Genomic DNA, 20,172 nt, shown 5'->3' on the forward strand with positions numbered 1-20,172 from the left:
GCCATTGGTTGACCGTCATTTCTCGCTCTGCGCATTGTTATTCAGTTGTCAGACAGGTAGATATATCAATTGCTTACTCGTCTGTGAATAAGGGAATTGGCGTTGACGGCGGAACAACGAGTGTCTTTCTCCACAAGAGCAAGTGCAACAACAATTCCTTACGACATTTCCTGACGCAATACTATCACACAGTAATGCGGCGTATAATCTTATGGCAGTATTCACGATGCTGACAGTCCTGGTAGAAGACATCGTGGGTGATACCCGGGCCAGGATACTGAGGAGTCCACAGACGTGCGTAGAGATGGCCGATATTTCACAAACCGATATTTTGTCACAGATTAACCTGTGACTGATGACGCGAAATATCTGTGACAAAATATCGCTATCGAAATCTGCACCGTATTCAGTACTCTGTGACTGATATTTTCTCCTCTACGTCGTAGGTTTGCGCGTGCGCATGATACAATAACAGCAATCGGGCGGTAGTTTCTCCATCTTATTATAAATGATGTAGTTATTACACGATTTAAATAACAACACCATTGGTTACCAGAACTTAATCTTGTGTAAAATCCTGTCTCAACAACTGTTTTGTTTTCTAATTATTTTCCAGTGTTTTTCCGAATACTTATGTTTCATTAATTTTTATTCTATGACTCAATGTTATAAAGTTAATGCACGACTTAAAATAATTTATCCATTATATTAATAATAATCCGTGGCGCTACAGCCCGTGAAGGGCCTAGACCGACCAGCCGGCTGCTGACCTCACGCCCACATGCCGAAGCAGAGGTGGACGATCATCCAATCAGAATGGAGGTAACGTGTGGTTAGCACGATGATCCCCCCAGCCGTTATAGCTGGCATTCGCAACCGGATTTCGCTACCTATCGTAGCTCCCCAAGTGCATCACGATGCTGGCTGGGCACCGGTCCCATACATTGGCCGAAATTTCATGAGAAAATTTCTTCCCTCATGAGGACTCGAACCAGCGCGCATTCCGTAACGCGAATCCTAGGCAGGATGCCTTAGACCGCGACGCCACGGCGCGGGACATCCATTATATTATATACAATAAAAAGGATCAATTTTTAAAACGATTAGGATAATCATATAACCTCAATTTCTCCATACCCAGCTACGTTTAAAAATGATCAACTGGTTCAATATCTATAATATAACCTCTTGGTACATGAGGTGAACTTTTGACATGTTACTGTTCAGTTAGGTAAGTATTTATTTGTTAATGGTACATATACATAATTTGTTTGTTGGATTTTCCTATATAAATTACTGATGAGTGGTGTGTATAGAGAAATCGTATTCATATTTCACTGCTCTTCAATATTTCCTGCTAATTTTTATCGGTGATAAAATATTGGTGTAATTCATGCTACGTATCGATATAAAACATCGATGTGACAAAATCACCGATAAAAGTCACAGATGTTTGTCACAGTCACAGTTGTCACAGATACTTGAAAATATCGTTTAAGCTCAACTCTAGACGTGCGTAAGGCGGCTGTCACAAGAAGCTAAAAGTACTGTGTTCGATATTCTAGGGAAGAAGTTGCGCTTCATGTGTATTGAACGATAGAGACCACGAGGTCCATGTTCACTACTGCAGGTGACTTCGGAACTTCCTGAGGACGTAGTGGACGTGACTTTCTTTACAGCAGAGACTGAGCGGGCACGTTAACAGCCAGACAACTGACTTGTGACTTCTCGGACATAATAATTGGATTGTTACGCTGTATCTTGCTGACATGTCACCATTGACTTGTAGGGAAGACGTACTGTGTGTTGCATAATTTATACTAATAATAAATCTGTAGCCGAAATTTTTCTGGCAATTTTCGATTTTCCAAAAATAATTGGTCGTAACATATATAATTAACCACCCTGAAACCGAAAATCGCTTTTTTGACATTTTTGTTTGTATGTCTTTCTGTCTGTCTGTCTGTCTGGATGTTTGTTACCTTTTCACGCGATAATGGCTGAACCGATTTATATGAAAATTGGAATATAAATTAAGTTCGTTGTAACTTAGAATTTAGGCTATATGGCATTCAAAATATTTTATTTAAAAGGGGGGTTATAAGGGGGCTTGAATTAAATAAATCGAAATATCTCCCTTATTATTAATTTTCATGAAAAATATTACATAACAAAAGTTTCTTTAAGAATAATTTTCCGATAAGTTTTATTCCATGCAAAATTTTGATAGGACTGATATTTAATGAGATAAATGAGTTTCAAAACTACAGTAACAACGCCATCTAAGGCGGTGTAATGAAATAAAAAACAAATGACTTCGTCTATAAGGGGACTTGGACAACAATAATCGAAAGCTATGAACCATACGGTAGCCTACAGAGAATGTTTCTGTGTTTGTATGAAGTAATATCGTAAGCTAAATTAACCGATTTGTGTAATTAATTATTAATTCACCATTGGAAAGTGTAGTTTTCCTAGATGGACATAATGCTATAATGTTATTACAGTAACTTCTGAGTAAATCGAGGACGGGTAAGATTAAAATAGCTTCTTATGCACAGAAAACTTGATAGGCATTCGTTTCCTGTATTTCCTAAAATAATTTTTATGACCAAATGAGCGGTCTCTGGATCAAAATGATCGCATTTTAATTTTTTTAATACAATTTAAATTAAGTAATATAATAAACGATTTATCCTTCTATCAAACATCAATGTTCCCTGGATCAAATGTCCTATTTTAATTATGTAATTACTTTATATTTATTTCTAACGGGTGCAGCGGAGCACACGGGTACGGCTAGTATTTAAATAATTGCAACATCTTCAACACCAGGAAGAATATTACGCGTGATTAGACTGACGACATTTACAGTATTATTACATGACGCCACACCATCATGGATGAATGATGGAGGGAAATGGTAGGTCTTCGTTCTGTGTAAAAATATATTTTATCCACAACCGGTATCTAAACTGGTCTTCCTTTCACCGTCCTTAGCAACCTGAACAATATCTTTATTCACATGTTGTTTAGACAACTAGTTACGAAAGTGCAGAGGTACTGAAGCTAATTTTGTAATGTGTTGACTACAATATTCTATCTACGTCTCGTCTGTTTAACGAAAATTATTTTGAAATGTAGAAAATAAATTTATAATAATTTAATAATAATTAATGTTTGAGTCGGGCAAAGCCTACTTTCACAAACACTGGAGGACCAAAAAAAGATAACTTTACGAATGTGTATCATACAGTGTTTTTTTCTACAAAAGCACAAATTTACATTACATTAATATTTCAAGTTGGCCGTCTAAATTCTTAATGAATTCAGAATCACAGCTTGTTTTACGGTATTCGTGATCACGATTTCATGCGGCCATAATCAACAAAATTGACATTCACATTGAAAAGTAGATGTGAACGCAGTCAGGCTATTTAATGTCATCATTCACAACTATTTTCGTAAATGTTAGCGTTAGAAGTGAACGACAATGTGAACGCAGAAGCTTGCAAACTCCATGCTTTTCGTTTGCGGTGACGTCGCGATTGTATTGAAACAAAAAACTATCCGAAGGGTCATAAAAAAAGAGCGCTATCGGAGAACGCTGGAAGAAACAAATGAAATAAAATGGTATCGTTTGACGAAACATTAATCCTCTTCCAGTCATATCGCTGTTGTATGAAAAACCACATTATCATACAAAGAAAACATTCATCATTAACATGAAGTGCAAGGTGTTCATTTATTTTATCATATTAGGTAGCCTATAATATAAATAGTGGTCAGCCTTATGTGGAACAAATAACTATCTCACATAATATATTCGTCTGCATTTTCATGTGATTGCACGATAAGTATTTCCATGGTAACGTCAAATTTCCAATGTGAATGATGACTCAACTGCTTACCATTGTTCTGTGAATGAGCCTAATTTAATTATTTCGAGAAATTTTTGTTAGTAAGTTACTAATTTTAAGACTGCGTTCTGCATTCAGAGCCTTGAAGAAATAAGTAACCTGGATTGATGAAAAGTCAAGATCTTTGAAACAATACAAGCAGTGAGTACTACATCATGTGTAACCTGGGAATAATACGAGCTAAAATGTAAATATGCATGTTCAATTTGTCGAGTAAATTGCAACTTTACGCACTGTCGTAGAAAAAGTTCTTAATACACAGCAGTGAATTAACATTTGTAAATCACTTTTTCCATGACAACCAACACATTAGCAACAATAAAATCCAAACATTAATTCATTTGTAACTTCTCACAAACAGGACATTACAAAGAAAAGGCCTACAACTTAAAGTTAAATTTAGATACCAGTAATTAATAAAATAGGCCTATTGTGTAGAACACGACAGTGAACAGATAGTATGCGCTTGTGGAAATTATCACCCTCGGCTTCGTCTCGGACGCTAAACTTTGCACTTGGGGAGAAAATCTATTTATCCATGACCATAACGAAAAACATGCCTTTACTAAATACTTTTGCGTTTGTAAAGTAGGCTTTTATTCAACATTACTTTGCGCTTGTGGAAATTATCACCCTCGGCTTCGTCTCGGACACTAAACTTTGCACTTGGGGAGAAAATCTATTTTTACTCTCTTATACGCATCATGCATAACGTGGCCTGTGCAACAGTCCTGCCATCTATTCGCAGTATGTGGAACCCGAGTCACGTTAAGTGAAGTGGGTAGGCATTAGACACACATACTATAAATTATTATTATTAAAGTGGTGAATCTGGCAACTGCAGGGAGTTAAAACAAGCTCCTGTTACTGCGAGGGAGTGGATCCGAGATTATGTATGTATGTATGTATGTATGTATGTATGTATGTATGTACTCGAGACCTTGAACGTGGCGTCCATGAAACTGTCTTCCTTGTAGAAAGTACCCTTGATTGTATTATTTCACCGAAGTTGTTTTTATGTGACAGGAACTATTATACCTTTGCTAGCCTTTTTTAGGGGAGTATTGAAATGTTGAAGTTTGGAAAGCATTATTAAGAGACGCTGAAAATAAAATAAAAAGAGCAAGCCGTGTTCCAATGTACGGTGTGTGGTCGAGATGAACTTGTTCTCAGCTGTGGCAGGATGTCCCTAGAGTGACCTTTCAACCCAACTCTATCGCCGGCCGCAATTACGCGGCTTTGTGCTTCATTTGCCTTGATTATCTCTAACTCGCAGGTACTCCATTCCGCTATTGTTTCAGGGCTGTGAAATAGAATTGAACATTATTGGTGAGATAGCATTGCGATATTGCTCCGTCTGTTATCGATTCTTGAATGAACATCTTAATTACAAATGGTTTTCACCCGGTGGTGGTTACAGGAAGAATCTTAGACCATTGAATATGTCAGTCATCGCAGTCAGTACGATTTGCCCATGCAGTGCCGCTGCTTGTGAATGTCTCAATCTCACGGAAATGTAAAGTGACTGGCCGTGTTCTTTAATAGAGCGCCAGCTAAATTCAACATGATTTTAAAGTACAATAAAACTAATCCTGATGTGAACACGCATCGTAATCAAGAGAAGCGGCTCTTGATATGCAAAACAACTACAACGTTATGGACTAGCTGAATGGGTAGCGCGTTAATCTGCGAAGAAAATGTTCCGTGTTCGATCACCGGTCGTGACTGTTTCGTATTATTATTACATCTTTACAATTTGAACATTTGTTATTCAGAATTATATGTTTTTATACACTTTAAGAAAATTATGCAGTCCTGAAAAGGGCTGTTTTTGGGTATCCATTCAGTATGCATACCAGTGATCCTCTGTCGTTACCGGCTTCTTGTATACATATTACATATTATGTATGTATGTATGTATGTATGTATGTATGTATGTATGTATGTATGTATTTATTCGCACTGCAATGGGTATATACCCGGTGGCAGTGGTAACTAATTACACTCAATAATGACAATAATAAACTTATTAATTAAAAATACAATTAATAATAATACTAATTAATACTAACAATAATTAATAATAATAATAATAATAATAATAATAATAATAGGGAACATCCTAAATTAAATGAAGCACGATCACTTAAAATAACATTTAAAATTAATGTAATTTCTATCTTAAACCTAAGTTCGAACTAAAACCCACGAGTATGATATGTTCATATCTGCACAAGTACCTTCCAACACTACACTCATTTCGCTGTCAACTCACTCACTGCACTGGAACTACGACACATTTCACTGATTCTATCCTGATTTCACTAACACTTCAAAAACATTTCACTGTTCAAATACTTTGCACTGCCACTATAAACTATAAAGCTTCACTGACACAACATACTGTAATTCGTCACTGATACAACACTTCAATAACAAAATATCATTTACACCCTTTAAATACTGTGTATAATTACCGTCTGTTAGTAAGGTCCTTAAGCCTATTTTTAAATGCATTTTTGGTTGTTGGTAAAGCCTTTAGTAAGTCTGCAGGTAAAGCATTCCAGTACCTGATAGTACGATTGAGAAAAGAAAACTTTCCAGTGCCCGTCCTCTGCCTTCTTTCCCTCAATTTATAAGAGTGGTCGTTCCTTGAAGAGTAATTTGGCGGCTGCAACGTATTTTTTATTTCTTTCCAGGCAGGCTCGCCTCTGTATGTTTTGAACAGTGCACATATGGATGCAATGCACAAATTACGATGCAGTAGATAGAGAAAGGAGAAGCAGATTGAGTGTATGGAGATTTAAGAAATGGTAATAAAGAAGTAGAGGTAGTGACATCTAGTAACTAATATATTAACTTCTTAACTAATAGTTGAATGGAAAAGTATACGTGTGTGCCCGGGTACTAGGAAAATACTAATGAACTGTGAGATAAAGTTCAAACTGTGAGGTAAAGTCTTTATCTCACTAGTGGAATAAAGTAATGTTGAATAAAAGCCTACTTTACAAACGCAAAAGTATTTAGTAACGGCATGTTTTTTGTTATGGTCATGGATAAAATGCATTAAAATAAAATGTGTATAGAAGGGTTTGGCTACGTAAAATTTAACAACTGAATTTTTAAAATAAGTTTTTATAGTTTTATAAACGGAAAAGAAAATATAGCTCATTAACGTTCGTATCTTCATGGAGTTTGAACATGGAAAATGCAGAAAAGAAGAATCTCTAAAACTCGTATCTTAACCAGTAGGCCTACACCAGGAAGCCAGTTAGCAGCGTCAGTTCGAAGTTATTTATTTGTTCATGTTACCATTTAGATATTGTTCTATAGCGAAGGAATTTAAACGTAAAACAACAAATGCATCATAAAAACGGATTGCTCAGAAACACAAATGCGAGATTTGTTTTAATACATAATGTGCATTTTTGTTTTGGGTAGGTTAGTAAGTTGCCGTACTAGTAAGATATCATCTCCATGACGTTGAAGATATTGGTCTTTTAATCGGTGCTAGAGGGACAATCCCTAAATTCTTTGTTGACGTGTGCAAGGAACTATTAGCCCTTAAAGCCTCTCAGCCCCTGATAGAGCCAAGTGAGTAGTCCTTCCTATATCAGCATCGGACTACCCCCAGGCTTCACCCAGCCTATTTTACTGTTGCGGATGATAGATGAAAGTGGAAATGGAGGGGAACGGGAGTACTCCGAGAAAGCCTTCTGCAATGTCTGTGTTGTGTATCACAAATTCCAGAACGACTTGGCCGGCGATCGAACCTGGACCGCGCCACAGAATGAAACTGGTGGGAAAGTTAGTTCTACTTTCCGATTCGGTAAATAGTTCCCCTCCGTATAGTATATTTTGATGAAACTTTAACACTTTTTATAAAGTGAACAGTTGTGTCTTTGTAGTCTACATCAGGATCAAAACTTCTTCAGGCGTTGAAGTTTCTTGCATTTAATTCGTAAACGGGGAACTGAGAAATCCTAGTGAACACTTTCCAAATACTTACAGATACGAAGTAAGTGTATCAAACCGAAGTGCGCGGAATGTATGCAGTGGGAACAGTATTTTAAACCAGCTCCCGTCTATTGCTTCGCAGGGGCAGTTGTTATGGTCGGATAACACGACACTACTGCTATTTTAACCCTGTTCGTGTGTCTTAACTCAGTCGATATCTGCAGCTTGTGGGCGCTTCATCACCAGAAATGACGCATTGTTACGAAGAAAATTTTCTACAGTGATTCCATCTAAGTAGTGCCCTTTATTTATTTATTTATTTATTTATTTATTTATTTATTTATTTATTTATGTGTTTATTTATTTATGTATTTATTTATTTATTTATTTATGTGTTTATTTATTTATGTATTTATTTATTTATGTATGTATTTATTTATTTATGTATTTATTTACTTATTTATGTATTTATGTATTTATTTATTTTGTATTTATTTATGTATTTATTTATTTATTCATTCATTTATTTTTACAGACAAACATCCATAGTCTACGCGGAATTAGAATTCAGATTGTATCTTCCAGGAAACAAGCAGCTCCTCAACCTGCGCGGTGTTTTACTTTAGTACGTTTTCAATTGAAGAGGTTATTCAGAGTCGAAATTTATCATATACGAGAAATGACTGGTAAATTTTGCATGCAGCCCTCTGTCAAAAACAGCATTCTTTACTACTATAAATCTACGATACGAGGTCCACGACTTTACTTCATGGAGGATGTGCAGTAATAGAGAACAACGTACTGTACTCATATTAAAGATCAGGCAGAAAGTGTTGGGTCATTCAGATGTCACTTTAAAGCGTTATAAATTTTACTGAATTTGAGATACGGGAAAAAAAGAAAAAGAAAAACAACACTGACTTAAGCAAAAAAAAAAAAAAAAAAAAAAGGGTTTTCTTTGTCGTGCTCCGATCGTCATTCGTTCTTTCTGGCGTCATGGATTATGTAAGTTGAACGAAATATTATGATAAACGATAAGAATAAAGTGGACAAAAGTAGGCTAATTACTGGATGAAAGCGGTCCTTACAGCGGGGAACTTCCGGATTGGAGGTAGGGCCGCAAGCCATTGCGCCTTTCCCTTGTTCAGCACACGCCATTCATTCTGCTACATAAGCCTAGAGGTTGAGAGAGAAACGAACATAACATTAAGAGGTCACAACAGAGCTTCGAATTATAAATTTTAGGAACAGACGAAGAAGAAGCGGGATAAGACAAAGGGTCCGAAGCTTTAGAGGGGTGATGTGAAGAGAATATTGTTTTGAATAATACATTTCCCTTCGAGAAAAAGCCGTGACACCAGGTTTTGAAATTTGAAATTTCTTTTTACTAGTTCATTACAGAAAGTTCATGTTTGTCAAAACATGTATTAGTAAATAACGTACATTGGATCAACTGTATCCTAATCATGATAGAACCTTCAAAATCGTAGCAGTACTAGTAAGTATGGCATTGCAAAGGTAACAAATGGAAAATCCCTTTCTTTGCCCAACACACTGATGTTTTATACCTCAAATATTAGCTATAATGTGTATAACTCTTTGAAGTTAAGTGGCTTTTGAATGTCGTTATACGGTACTAACCTATATACAGAAATTATTGAAGCAGAAAATAATTTCAAAACTGACTTTGAAATCCAGATTACCTTTTATTGCAAAAATAGTGATCCGAAATATTGTCTGGCTTTTAAATTACCGTAATCTATCTGTAGCGAGGAAGAAACTCTTACTGAATTTGCGACTTGTACGGAAAACTAAAATGTTAGCAGGACAGATATTTTCGTACTGTTTCCTAACGGCTAGATTTACATTAATTTTTGTGAAGTGATTCATACAGACATCTACCTTTGGGCCGTACGTTTTTTTGTTTAAGATAGAGTTGTAATTACGAAGCAATTTCTTCCAAATAAAGGAATTCATGCACAAACTTATTGCGTACAACGCTTTGTCACTTTATCTTGTAGGCTGCAAGACACGAAATTGGAAAATAATCTGCGAAAGTCATTCTCAGTAAGTCACACTTTTTTTTTTTTTTTTTCGTTTTGTTAAATAGTGTTCCATTAATTTTAAGCAAAAATGATAATGTGTCATGTAATCCTTCTCACAAAATGTATAGCATGGGAAAATTGCTGTAGAAGATACGCAGAGCTGCCATCAAATGGAAACCGGATTATGCCTAACGCTTACCTAATTTAAATCTGCCTTCATGCCCTTCAGCATTAATACAGCGATCTCGCCCTTCGGCCATGCCTCAAGTGCTCCATGAATGTCAGTGTCAATCTTCAATTCATTCTTCGAAGTGAAAAGAAGTCATAAGGTGCTAAATATGGTGAGTGAGGAGGATGCGGAAGGACTGTCATGGTGATTTTTCTTTTTTTTTTTTTTTCCTTCCCCCTCCATGTTTTGAAAGTCATGTCGTGACGTGCAGGGACCACACTTGCTGTCTCCGCGCAGCAGAGAAGTCTGCGTTGATGTGGATGAAACAGATTTGTCTTACTTTCTACCTGATCTTTAATATGAGTACAGAATGTTGTTCTCTATTACTGTACATCCTCCAAGCGGGAAGGGGGATGAAGTAAAGTCGTGGACCTCGTATCGTAGATTTATAGTAGTAAAAGAATGCTGTTTCTGACAGAGGGCTGCATGCAAAACTTATCGGTCATTTCTCGTCCACGATAAATTTCGACTCTGAATAACCTCTTCAATTGAAAACGTACTGAAGTAAAACACACCGTGCGCTCTGCCGGCAGGATGAGGAACTGCTCGTTGCTCCTAAGCGTAAATTCAAGTCTCGTCCTCTGTGATGATCAGGGTCAAAGGGTCACTGATGGAGATCTTCGCAGACATTGACGCGTTCTTTTGATCGACTGACAACGGACGGGAGACGAACATGGCATCGATGCGACACGTGATTGTCTGAGCTGAACCAAATGAAATGCCAACGGTGTCAGTAACTTCTTGAATCATTATTCGACGATCAGCCCGAATAAATCGTGACATTTTCAGGAGTTGCGCTGGTGTGTTTCTGTGGCAGACTCGCCAGGTTTAACAGAAACTTCACATTTGCTCTTGGCTCCGTTTTAGAATCGCAGCGCAATACTGACACAATTACACAAAATCGGGTGTAGCAAGCGTCAAAATGCCAAGGACTGACCCATCACGGTCAGGTCCTTCAACCCAACGACACAAAATCGGGTGTAGCAAGCGTCACATTGCAGGGACTGACGCGTCACAATCAGGTTCTTCAACCCTACGACACAATGACACAAAATCGGGTGTAGCAGGTTGAGGAGGTTGACCCACCTGTCAGCGTCGGATTCATGAATGCCACCCGGGCCCAGTCAGGCCATCTGTCGGACTTGGACAATCATAGCATATACAGGGCGTACAATGGAAACCAAGATGGACGACTGCCTCCGTAGTCTGACGGTCAGCATGCTGGCTCCCCGGGTTCAATTCTCGGTATCGCCTCTCGGGAAATTTTCCTTGAAGAAGGAAAGTTCTCTGGTTGTGTAGAGTGTGGAAATTTGTATGAATACGAGTGTAGTTGTGAATGTGGCGGGTTAATACACAGAACTGTTGCTAGGCAGAAATCTGAACACATGTTTCAACGTCACATTGTTGGCAACGAGTTCAACCAGAAAGCACTAAGAGATGATAGAAAGTTAACAATGACGTATAAAAGATATGTACAGCGATGGCATGTGCATGGACTCAGTGATGATATTGGAGGGCGATGTTTCTCAAAGAGAACTTACTCACCAACCTCCAACCCGCACCAGCTGAGCGGCTGACTGCAGTAGATTCCACTCGTCCTTAGACCTGTCGGGAAATGGTACGGAATGGAGATAAGACAGAAATACTTGGGTTGGATAAAAAGTAATGGCAATAGTTCGATATTTCTGACATGGCTTTATTCACAGGGGTGTACAACATTTACGTACCTTATATATAGTCGCCCCCCCTTATTTATTACCTTTTGCCAAATGTTTGGAAGGCGTCGTACACCATCAGCGCGTCCATCTTTGTAGATGTTCCGTATTGACCGCTCTAAAGCACGGATAAGTTCATCTCTGGTATTGTACCGGGTCCCTCGCAGTGGTTCTTTCACTTTGGTGAAAAGATCGTAATCGCATGGATCATATCGGGTGAGTACGGAGGATGTTCCAGAATCTTCCATTGCCAGCGACGCAAGAGGTCCTTGACAGCAGTAGCGGTGTGACTCCTTGCATTGTCATGAAGAATGATGGGGTTCTGTACCACCAAGTGTCGTCGTTTTCTCCTGAGGGCTGGACGAAGGTGGTGCTGCAGGAACCTGCAGTAGTAGTCCGCGTTTACCATCTGCCTTGGAGGTACAGCGTGGTGCAGTATTACACCATCAATGTCATACGCCACAATGAACATCACCTTCACAGCACTTCCAACAGGGCCTTCCCGGAACACTGTAACCCAATTTGCCACTGTGCGATATGGCAACGCTGCATCGCAACATGCTTCACGCAGTCCCTGAAAACATTATTGTGCACTACGACCTCGTGCCACTTCAATTTTGATCCAGAAACGTTGCTCTAGTTTTGTAAACATGATCTTAGGGCGCTCGCACTATCCCTATGAAAGTCAACGTTCTACACACTGCAGTAGATTGACAGAGTACTGTCGCCGCTGGCTACACTAACTCATCTAACAGTCCTTGTTCATGTCCATACAGCTGGCAACTCTCGAATGCACCATCGTCACGTGACAGCAGTGTTGCCATTACTTTTTATCCAACCTATGTATGTTGATGCGTAACATGTGGAAACGGGAGAAAACCCCTACTTGTCGCTATGAAAATAACAGTGATGTGATCGGGACCGCTTACGTGACAGACCACTCAGACCAAGCTGTGATATAAACCTTAATTGCAATACATAAATTTTCTGAAGTTCGATTTTTCAACAAGTCCATGATAATGTACGTTTGCATGTAATAATACCTACGGTATAGAAATATCGCCGTGTCTCAAATGTATACAACGTTTTCATTCACGATATTATACACGTTGAATGGTTTACGTCATAATTTCACCGGTTCTCATTCCCCTGTGATATTCTTCTCCCGCCAGGGCTGCTAAGCTCAGTCCCATACATGTTATGTTTCGTAAAAGATTTCTTACTGAGGGGTTAAATCGAGGAACTGTCTATTACTCCAGAAATATTAGTATTCTATTCTCATAGTTTTGATACGACAGCTTGTTCGTCTGTTGCAGGTGGAGAATGTGCGCATGCTGGACCGCTACAACGCTCGCAAGCCGTCGATAGGAACCCTGTACCTCACCGCGACGCACCTCATATTTGTGGATCCTGATGGGAAAAAGGAAACCTGGGTATGTCCGCTAATGTCAGCAGTAGTGTCATATATGTGAATTTGTATGAAAGAGGGGTCCGAAGGCTTGCACTCAGCGTGAGGCTTATTGTGCTTACCATTCCTATTCTGTAACTTCTATAAATAAATGAACTACCAGATGTACGCAACATGATGTAAGTCGGACAGCAGGGACATACCAGCATTACTTTGCAGTTCTGAATGTGATATTTGCGAGGTATAATGCAGTTCATTGCATCCAATAAACTCGAAAGGTGTAGTACATGTAGTGTGTTTATATTGCATCGCTAGCTGACAATAAAGGAGATATTGTTGTAAGTTTTAATGAAAAATTGTGGAATTAATCCTGATACGTTCTCCCATGTCATTTTTAAAATGATGCATATTTTAGTGCATTTCGTATGTTCCATCCCTGATCACATTTATAACAGATTGGCCATCCCCCAAAAATGGTAACATGTGGAAGAGAACAACCACCAGGATCATCATCATCGATTGGCAACGACTGCCAGATGAAAGTGCAGTTGCTCCATGCAATTCAAATGAGAGTTATTCTTATAACATGGCTTCTTACGCAGTAGCTAGATGGCAGCATAGTGAAATTGATCAAAGTTGTTGCCGTCAAAGCCTATAAGGCTGAGCAATCTGTTATATGTGATCATTTTTCAGTAGTATAAGTTTTTCTTACATGTCCGGACTGTTTGATGTTCATGAAGTGTTAGTTATAGATGGAATCGCGAATCTTAAAATGTTTTTTGGTGCCAGTATAAAATGAAGTACATTGTGAGAGACACGCTTCTTTTCTTTTCATTATCGGAACAGAATATTTATATCTTCCAATAAAATATCTCTTGAGAGGTTTTGAACAAACAGTCAAGAGAGAAAGCCAATAAAAAGGTTGAGACTAAGAATGTATGTCTTCGTATTCACTTAGAAAATGTTATGATTAAAAAATTGTACAAAACTTGCATATCAATGTAAGGCAGTATTTGAGTATGTGTTGATTTCTGCTTCAGATTCTACATATGCACATTGCCAGTGTCGAGAAATTACCGCTCACAACAACTGGTTCTCCACTACAAATAAGATGCAAGACTTTCTTGTCAGTTACATTCGTGATTCCGCGAGAACGAGACTGTCATGAAGTGTTCATGACTCTGCAGCAGTTGGCCCAACCAGGTAACATCACCACCAATGCAGTTGTCATCAAATATTTCTCTCTGAAATTATACACATTCACACATTGATACTCATGTAATTACACAAGTGTCTGGCATCCAATGTATATACAGAATGTTCGAGCTGGAGGTAATGCTTATTGTTAAAAGCATAACCTTATGACAATTTTAAATAGCAGCCATGTGACGTGAAGAGCAGTGTAGCCAACATCGCAACTATGAAGATGAAGTAGCTCTCAATGATTTGAACCTCTTTAACATATCTCTAATGTCTTATTGTATATATATATATATATATATATATATATATATATATATATATATATATACTATCTGTCACTTGAATGAAACTTTTACGTGCTGTAGAAACAGAGAATTTCACACTTTCCTATTTAGACTTATTCAACACCCCTTCGAAACTGGCGAGTTCAAGTAGTAAATTTAAAGATATCGTCTCTGCTCATTGTTTGCAAGGCCCAAGTGACAGCTTACTGATGCTACCCGATCTACTCCAGGAACATAACGGGGTTTTCTGTCTATGTTTTTACGCTTTAACAATGTAAAGAATAAACAATATGCGGCATGTGCGATCCACAAAAACCATTTACATCTTTGTGCGACTGTTCCCTTTCGTATGAATGACTTTTTTTTTGGACTTGCCAAAAATGCCGTTGTTTTGGTATTGCCGGTTATTTGGTTGCCGGATACGAGGGATTTTACTGTAGACTTAAATTTGACTCGTTTTGCAATTAGCTGGGCAATTTATCATCCTGTTATTTCCTGCTAATTATGTATGTTTAATACTAGCGTCATGGCTCATTCCTATTGTGATGCAGGACTGGCGAGATCTCGGTATTTGATATTCTTGGGCATCTGCGGCCTTCTTCACGGAGAGAGAATGCTGCCTTACTCAGAGCTTTCTGAGAGGAATATATGAGGCTATCAAATGCAAAACTCACCTTATCCAGGTATTGTCGGACCATCGGATCTATGCCCCTTCAGCGCTCTCGTCGTTCTTGGAAAAGTTAACGCCTCTACTCACCCCATTCCACCCGTTTCTCTCTCACTACGTCAAACAGCAGGCCACGAAACTTGCCGAATAGGAATGTTGCCAAACTTCCGTCAAACAGTGTCATATCTCTTGAATATTGCTTATAATAATGTAAGGTTAATTATTACTTATTCATAATTTAATTTAAGTAGGTCTAATGACGCTGATTGACTTATGCAAAATGCTATTGCTTGCTTAATAATATTTCTTTCACCACTCCATGCTACAGTATTCATGTTGAGTTGACAACACTGGACTGCAAGTGCAAATAAACTGTCCCGCAAGAAGGCTCAAAATTGTGAGTAGTGGGGGAGGGAAAGAGAGAGAGAGGTAGAAAAGAGAGAAATAGGAATACAGGGAGGGAAATGAATTGCCGAGGCTGAAAAGGAATTAAGGTTCAGTTCGCATATCTTACGGGAGCACAGATCCAATGGTCCGACTTTAAAGGGATATGTCACAAAACAGGAAAAACTGTTATGGATATGGACAGTTTTGCATTTGATAGTAGTTTTCTGAGCTCTATGGAAGAGGAATTAGACAAGATTTGCACAAACCGACTATATCAGTAGATAGAGAGCTGCGAGAAGTACAACATCCCATATGTAACTCATTTTTTTTTTTTTTAATCTTGGATAAGGCGAGTTTTGCACTTGAAAGCCTCACAGTTGAAGATTGCATCTCACTTTGTATGACAAAAAGTGTTTCTACTTGAACGTTAAAGAAACTGGTTAAACCTGGGATCGAACCCGAGACCCTCGCATTACATTAACAGCACGCAACTGTATGAGCCACTGAGACAAGCATTTACCCTGCCTTGTGGTTTCGCTGCAAGCAGGTGGCATTCCAAAATACTGACAGAATGTTATTGTGTGAATTGCACTACAGACCATAGACTTCGCACCACCAAGAGTCGACCCATTCTTTCTTTGGGGTACTGGGCGTACAGTAAGTTCTACAATTTCTTGTTTACCAAGTGCGAGGAGTGGATTTTTATTGATGCCTTATTGATGTCACTTACGAGGTTCAAACCTGTCTTCGGACAGTTGACTGAACAAGCAAGTCTTACAGCCTTACTGAAAGTTTCATGTCTGCTCTTTTCCATTCCTATAGATTCAGTAATAATAAACATTCGTGGAAATTTATTTAACACTTACAAGTACATTCAATGTAACTCTTGAAATTTTATTGTTTTTAATTTGTTTGTTGCAGTTCACATTGAGGATCTGTACTGCTTTCACTACACCTCGAGTACAGAGGACATTCCCAAACCTGCTGGCTGGAACTTCTTTGATCTTCAGTCAGAGTATCAGCGCATGAGAGTTCCTAGTGATCAGTGGAGTTTAACATTACTTAATAAAGACTACGAGGTTAGTGGATGATCAGCGACTTCACTTGTAACATTTATCATTAAAGAAGACACTTTCCTTCGTTAGCTAAATCGCAAATGTTGTTGTTGTTGTTTTCTAATGCCAGGCGTTTGACAATAAAGTCATTTGACCTCTTGCACTCCAATATTTTTCAAAGGTATTATCATGGTCAGCCACTGAAGCACAGATTTTGAGGTGTTCCGAATCCATTTCTTGGTTTGAGTTGCACAATGGGCAGTTAGGGGACTGATATATTTCAATTCTATGCAGGTGTTTGGCCAAACAATCATGACCTGTTGCCAATCTAAATGCAGCTACAGACGATTTTCGTGGTAAATCGGGAATTAACTGTGGATTTTGATGCAGAGAGTTCCATTTTTTCTCTTGAGATTGTGTTATCAAATTTTGTTTGTTGAAGTCTAAGTATGTAGATTTAATAAATCTTTTCACAGAGTAATACGTAGATTAAATCGCAATGTTCACCACAGCATAAATACTGCATTGCTGTTATGCACTGTGAAGTGTTCAGAATCTTCCATCTTCATGCGAGTTGCAAAATCTCCCCATAAGATTTGTGACAGTAGCGTCAGCATCTGAAAGACTAATAGAAATGAAAAAGGAGCATTATAGTATTATATACGAAGTTTGTGTCAGGGTTAGAGAGGAATTCTGTGTTAGGCTAGCGTGGATTAGATGAGCAACAGCAGCCTAGCAGTGGTTGCTGTAATTAGGTGCATCAATCATGATACTAATAGACGTGCATCTACACCAAGCTGATTTTATGGAAAACTATAATTGAGGAGGTTAGAAGTGACAATTTAAGTGCATCCAGGGAAAGCATTTAAAATTTCAATAGTAAAAGGATATACTATCTTTTAACCACATCGCACATTTACATTTCAAATTAAAACTTCACGGAATTTACGAATGCTTGGTAACTTTTAATTACATAACGTAAGTGCACTTACACCCCGTTGCTTCTGACCGCCTGAATTAAAGTAAAGGATAAAATCATACCATTATTTATATACAAGTTTTCTTCAAAATTTTAATTGAGTGAAATTTATTCATTTATTTTAATTGCTGAACTGTAACCATAACGTACCGTATTTGCTCGCGTAATTTGCGCCCCCGCGTATTTTGCGCACCCTAATTTTTAAGGGATTATTTTGAACTTTATTTTTGCTCCGTGTATTTTGCGCACACATTTGGCGTACATATTTTATTCAGTGTAGTAGGGATTTTCCTTCCCTACAGCCCTACAGTCCATCATAGATCATTCACCAGCAACTGAAGTACCTGCTTCAGAAAGAAACCCCAAAGTCTCGCTACTTTAACAATGCTTGTCCTTGATAGAGACAAGTTACCGGTATAGAAAATTAGCCCTACCGTAAATACTTACCTATACATATACTAATTGAGATAAACTCAGAACAGGACCTCTTATTTGAAAAATCCCCATATTTTACGCACCCCAATTTTTCAGTGGCCAAAGTTAATTAAAAAGTGCGCAAATTACGCGAGCAAATACGGTACACACAGATTGAAATAGTTTCTCTCACTAGTCTATAAAATAAGCATAGTTAATTCATACTCTTACGAATCTAAACTGTATCACTTTATGCACTATTCACAGATACTTTTCAATATAGTACACACTTAAGATAAAATAAATACAATTATATTATCAGGCAGTACATCTCACTTGACGATATTTGTCAGAGGAAGAACAATTTTCGTATACATCTGAAGTCTGACTAGTGTAATATATAACTAGTCAGCAATCTATGCAGTGGAGGGGGAAAGAAACTGGCCACCCTATGTCATTATCTCCTGGCTTATTTGTTACATGAGTGATGTCTAATTGATGTGATTCATGAGGTTCAGACTTGTATTTGGGCACTAAGCTAAATGTTATGCTCTGAAATTGTTTTTGTAATAATCCAACGAAATACGTAATGGAACCTCAAGATTGATAAATGAAATTAAAAATAGAACTTTGCTGAATATAGTACGCCATTACAGAAAGGAGTGACTCTGGCTCCTGACAGGAAATGTGCTGGTATTTCAAATCTAACCTCACTTAGCCCAACTGTAATTAAATTTTGGTGAATGTACAAATCTGACTTGCCTGACTTTTTTTCTCCCTTGTAATCACTTTATTTGGACCTGTTCAGCACAGTTTAGTATTCACTAATATAACTTTTTGAATTGTGTTTCATTACTTAGTTACGTTATAACTTCTAATTATGTTATTTCTCGTTTTTCTCAAACTAGATATGCGATACGTATCCCAGGTACTTGTATGTTCCCTCCTCAGCTTCAACTACTGTACTTCTCGGCAGTTCTCGTTTCCGAAGTAAAGGCAGACTTCCAGTCTTGTCGTATCTTCACAAAAACAAGGTATGTTTATGTTATTTTTTTAGAATTATTTACTTTCCGAATTTAATTTCATACCGTTATTTTGTTTTTAATAATTATTACCCTCACTACTACCATTGTACCACTTTTCCCATATTTCTTATTTTAATAAATAAATAAATCTAATATTTCATTATTACATTGTGCATATTATTTTTATGGTCATACGAGTATTGCTTGCATCTCCATTTTTAGTCCAATAATTTTTCTCTTGTAATTGTGATTAAGATTTCGTATGCATAATTATTCAACTTTCAATGTTCTGTATTTGTTTTAATTAAATTATTAATATATTTCTATCGGTAAAAATTCAGCATTTTACAATTTATTATTTTAGTACTGGTATTCGAAAACCACACAAGATTCAAGATGCACTACTGAAATGAAATGTGTTTAACTGGAGAACAGTTCAGACTTCTTTCACTGCTTATACACGGTGAAAGTGAAATAATCCTGCAAATAGCTCATGTTGTATGTAACAAAAGAATGTAATACCATATTGATGGAAAGTCCATTGTTTTCTCGGAAATAATGTTTAACATGTTTTTATTCGATAACTATTGAGAGTAGGATCGTGATTTTTGTCCATATCGGTAGAAAATCTAATAAAGAATCATTTATCCCTCTGGCATATTCCAATGGCATGGACGGTTTTCGTGTAAATTTAATTTAAAAACCACTAATTTGAAGCCACTGAACAATGCGACCAGCTTGCAACATTGTAGCCAGAAAGGGTGATGGGAGGTAGTTCACTGAGCCAACAGACCTGAGTTCGTCGACCTACATCTGTATTACGAGAAGAAAGAGATTAGTGGTGATGTTGCCGGACTGCAGAAACTTCAAACTTAATTTTCTAA

At 37.7% G+C, this 20,172-nt stretch overlaps 1 protein-coding gene across 2 annotated transcripts in view; it reads left to right on the forward strand.

Moving 5' to 3' along the window:
• Mtmr6 (Myotubularin related protein 6) overlaps nucleotides 1–20,172 on the forward strand; it is a 64,050-nt gene that overhangs the window by 19,643 nt on the left and 24,235 nt on the right. For both annotated transcript variants that reach the window (XM_069840742.1, XM_069840741.1), the window contains exons 2-5: nucleotides 13,183–13,299; nucleotides 14,315–14,477; nucleotides 16,737–16,894; nucleotides 19,172–19,297. In XM_069840742.1, the coding sequence (XP_069696843.1) occupies nucleotides 13,183–13,299; nucleotides 14,315–14,477; nucleotides 16,737–16,894; nucleotides 19,172–19,297 (564 nt within the window). The remainder of the gene's footprint in view (nucleotides 1–13,182; nucleotides 13,300–14,314; nucleotides 14,478–16,736; nucleotides 16,895–19,171; nucleotides 19,298–20,172) is intronic.

The sequence above is a fragment of the Periplaneta americana genome, chromosome 12 (assembly GCF_040183065.1).
Source record: "Periplaneta americana isolate PAMFEO1 chromosome 12, P.americana_PAMFEO1_priV1, whole genome shotgun sequence".
NCBI classification, from domain to species: Eukaryota; Metazoa; Arthropoda; class Insecta; order Blattodea; family Blattidae; genus Periplaneta; species Periplaneta americana.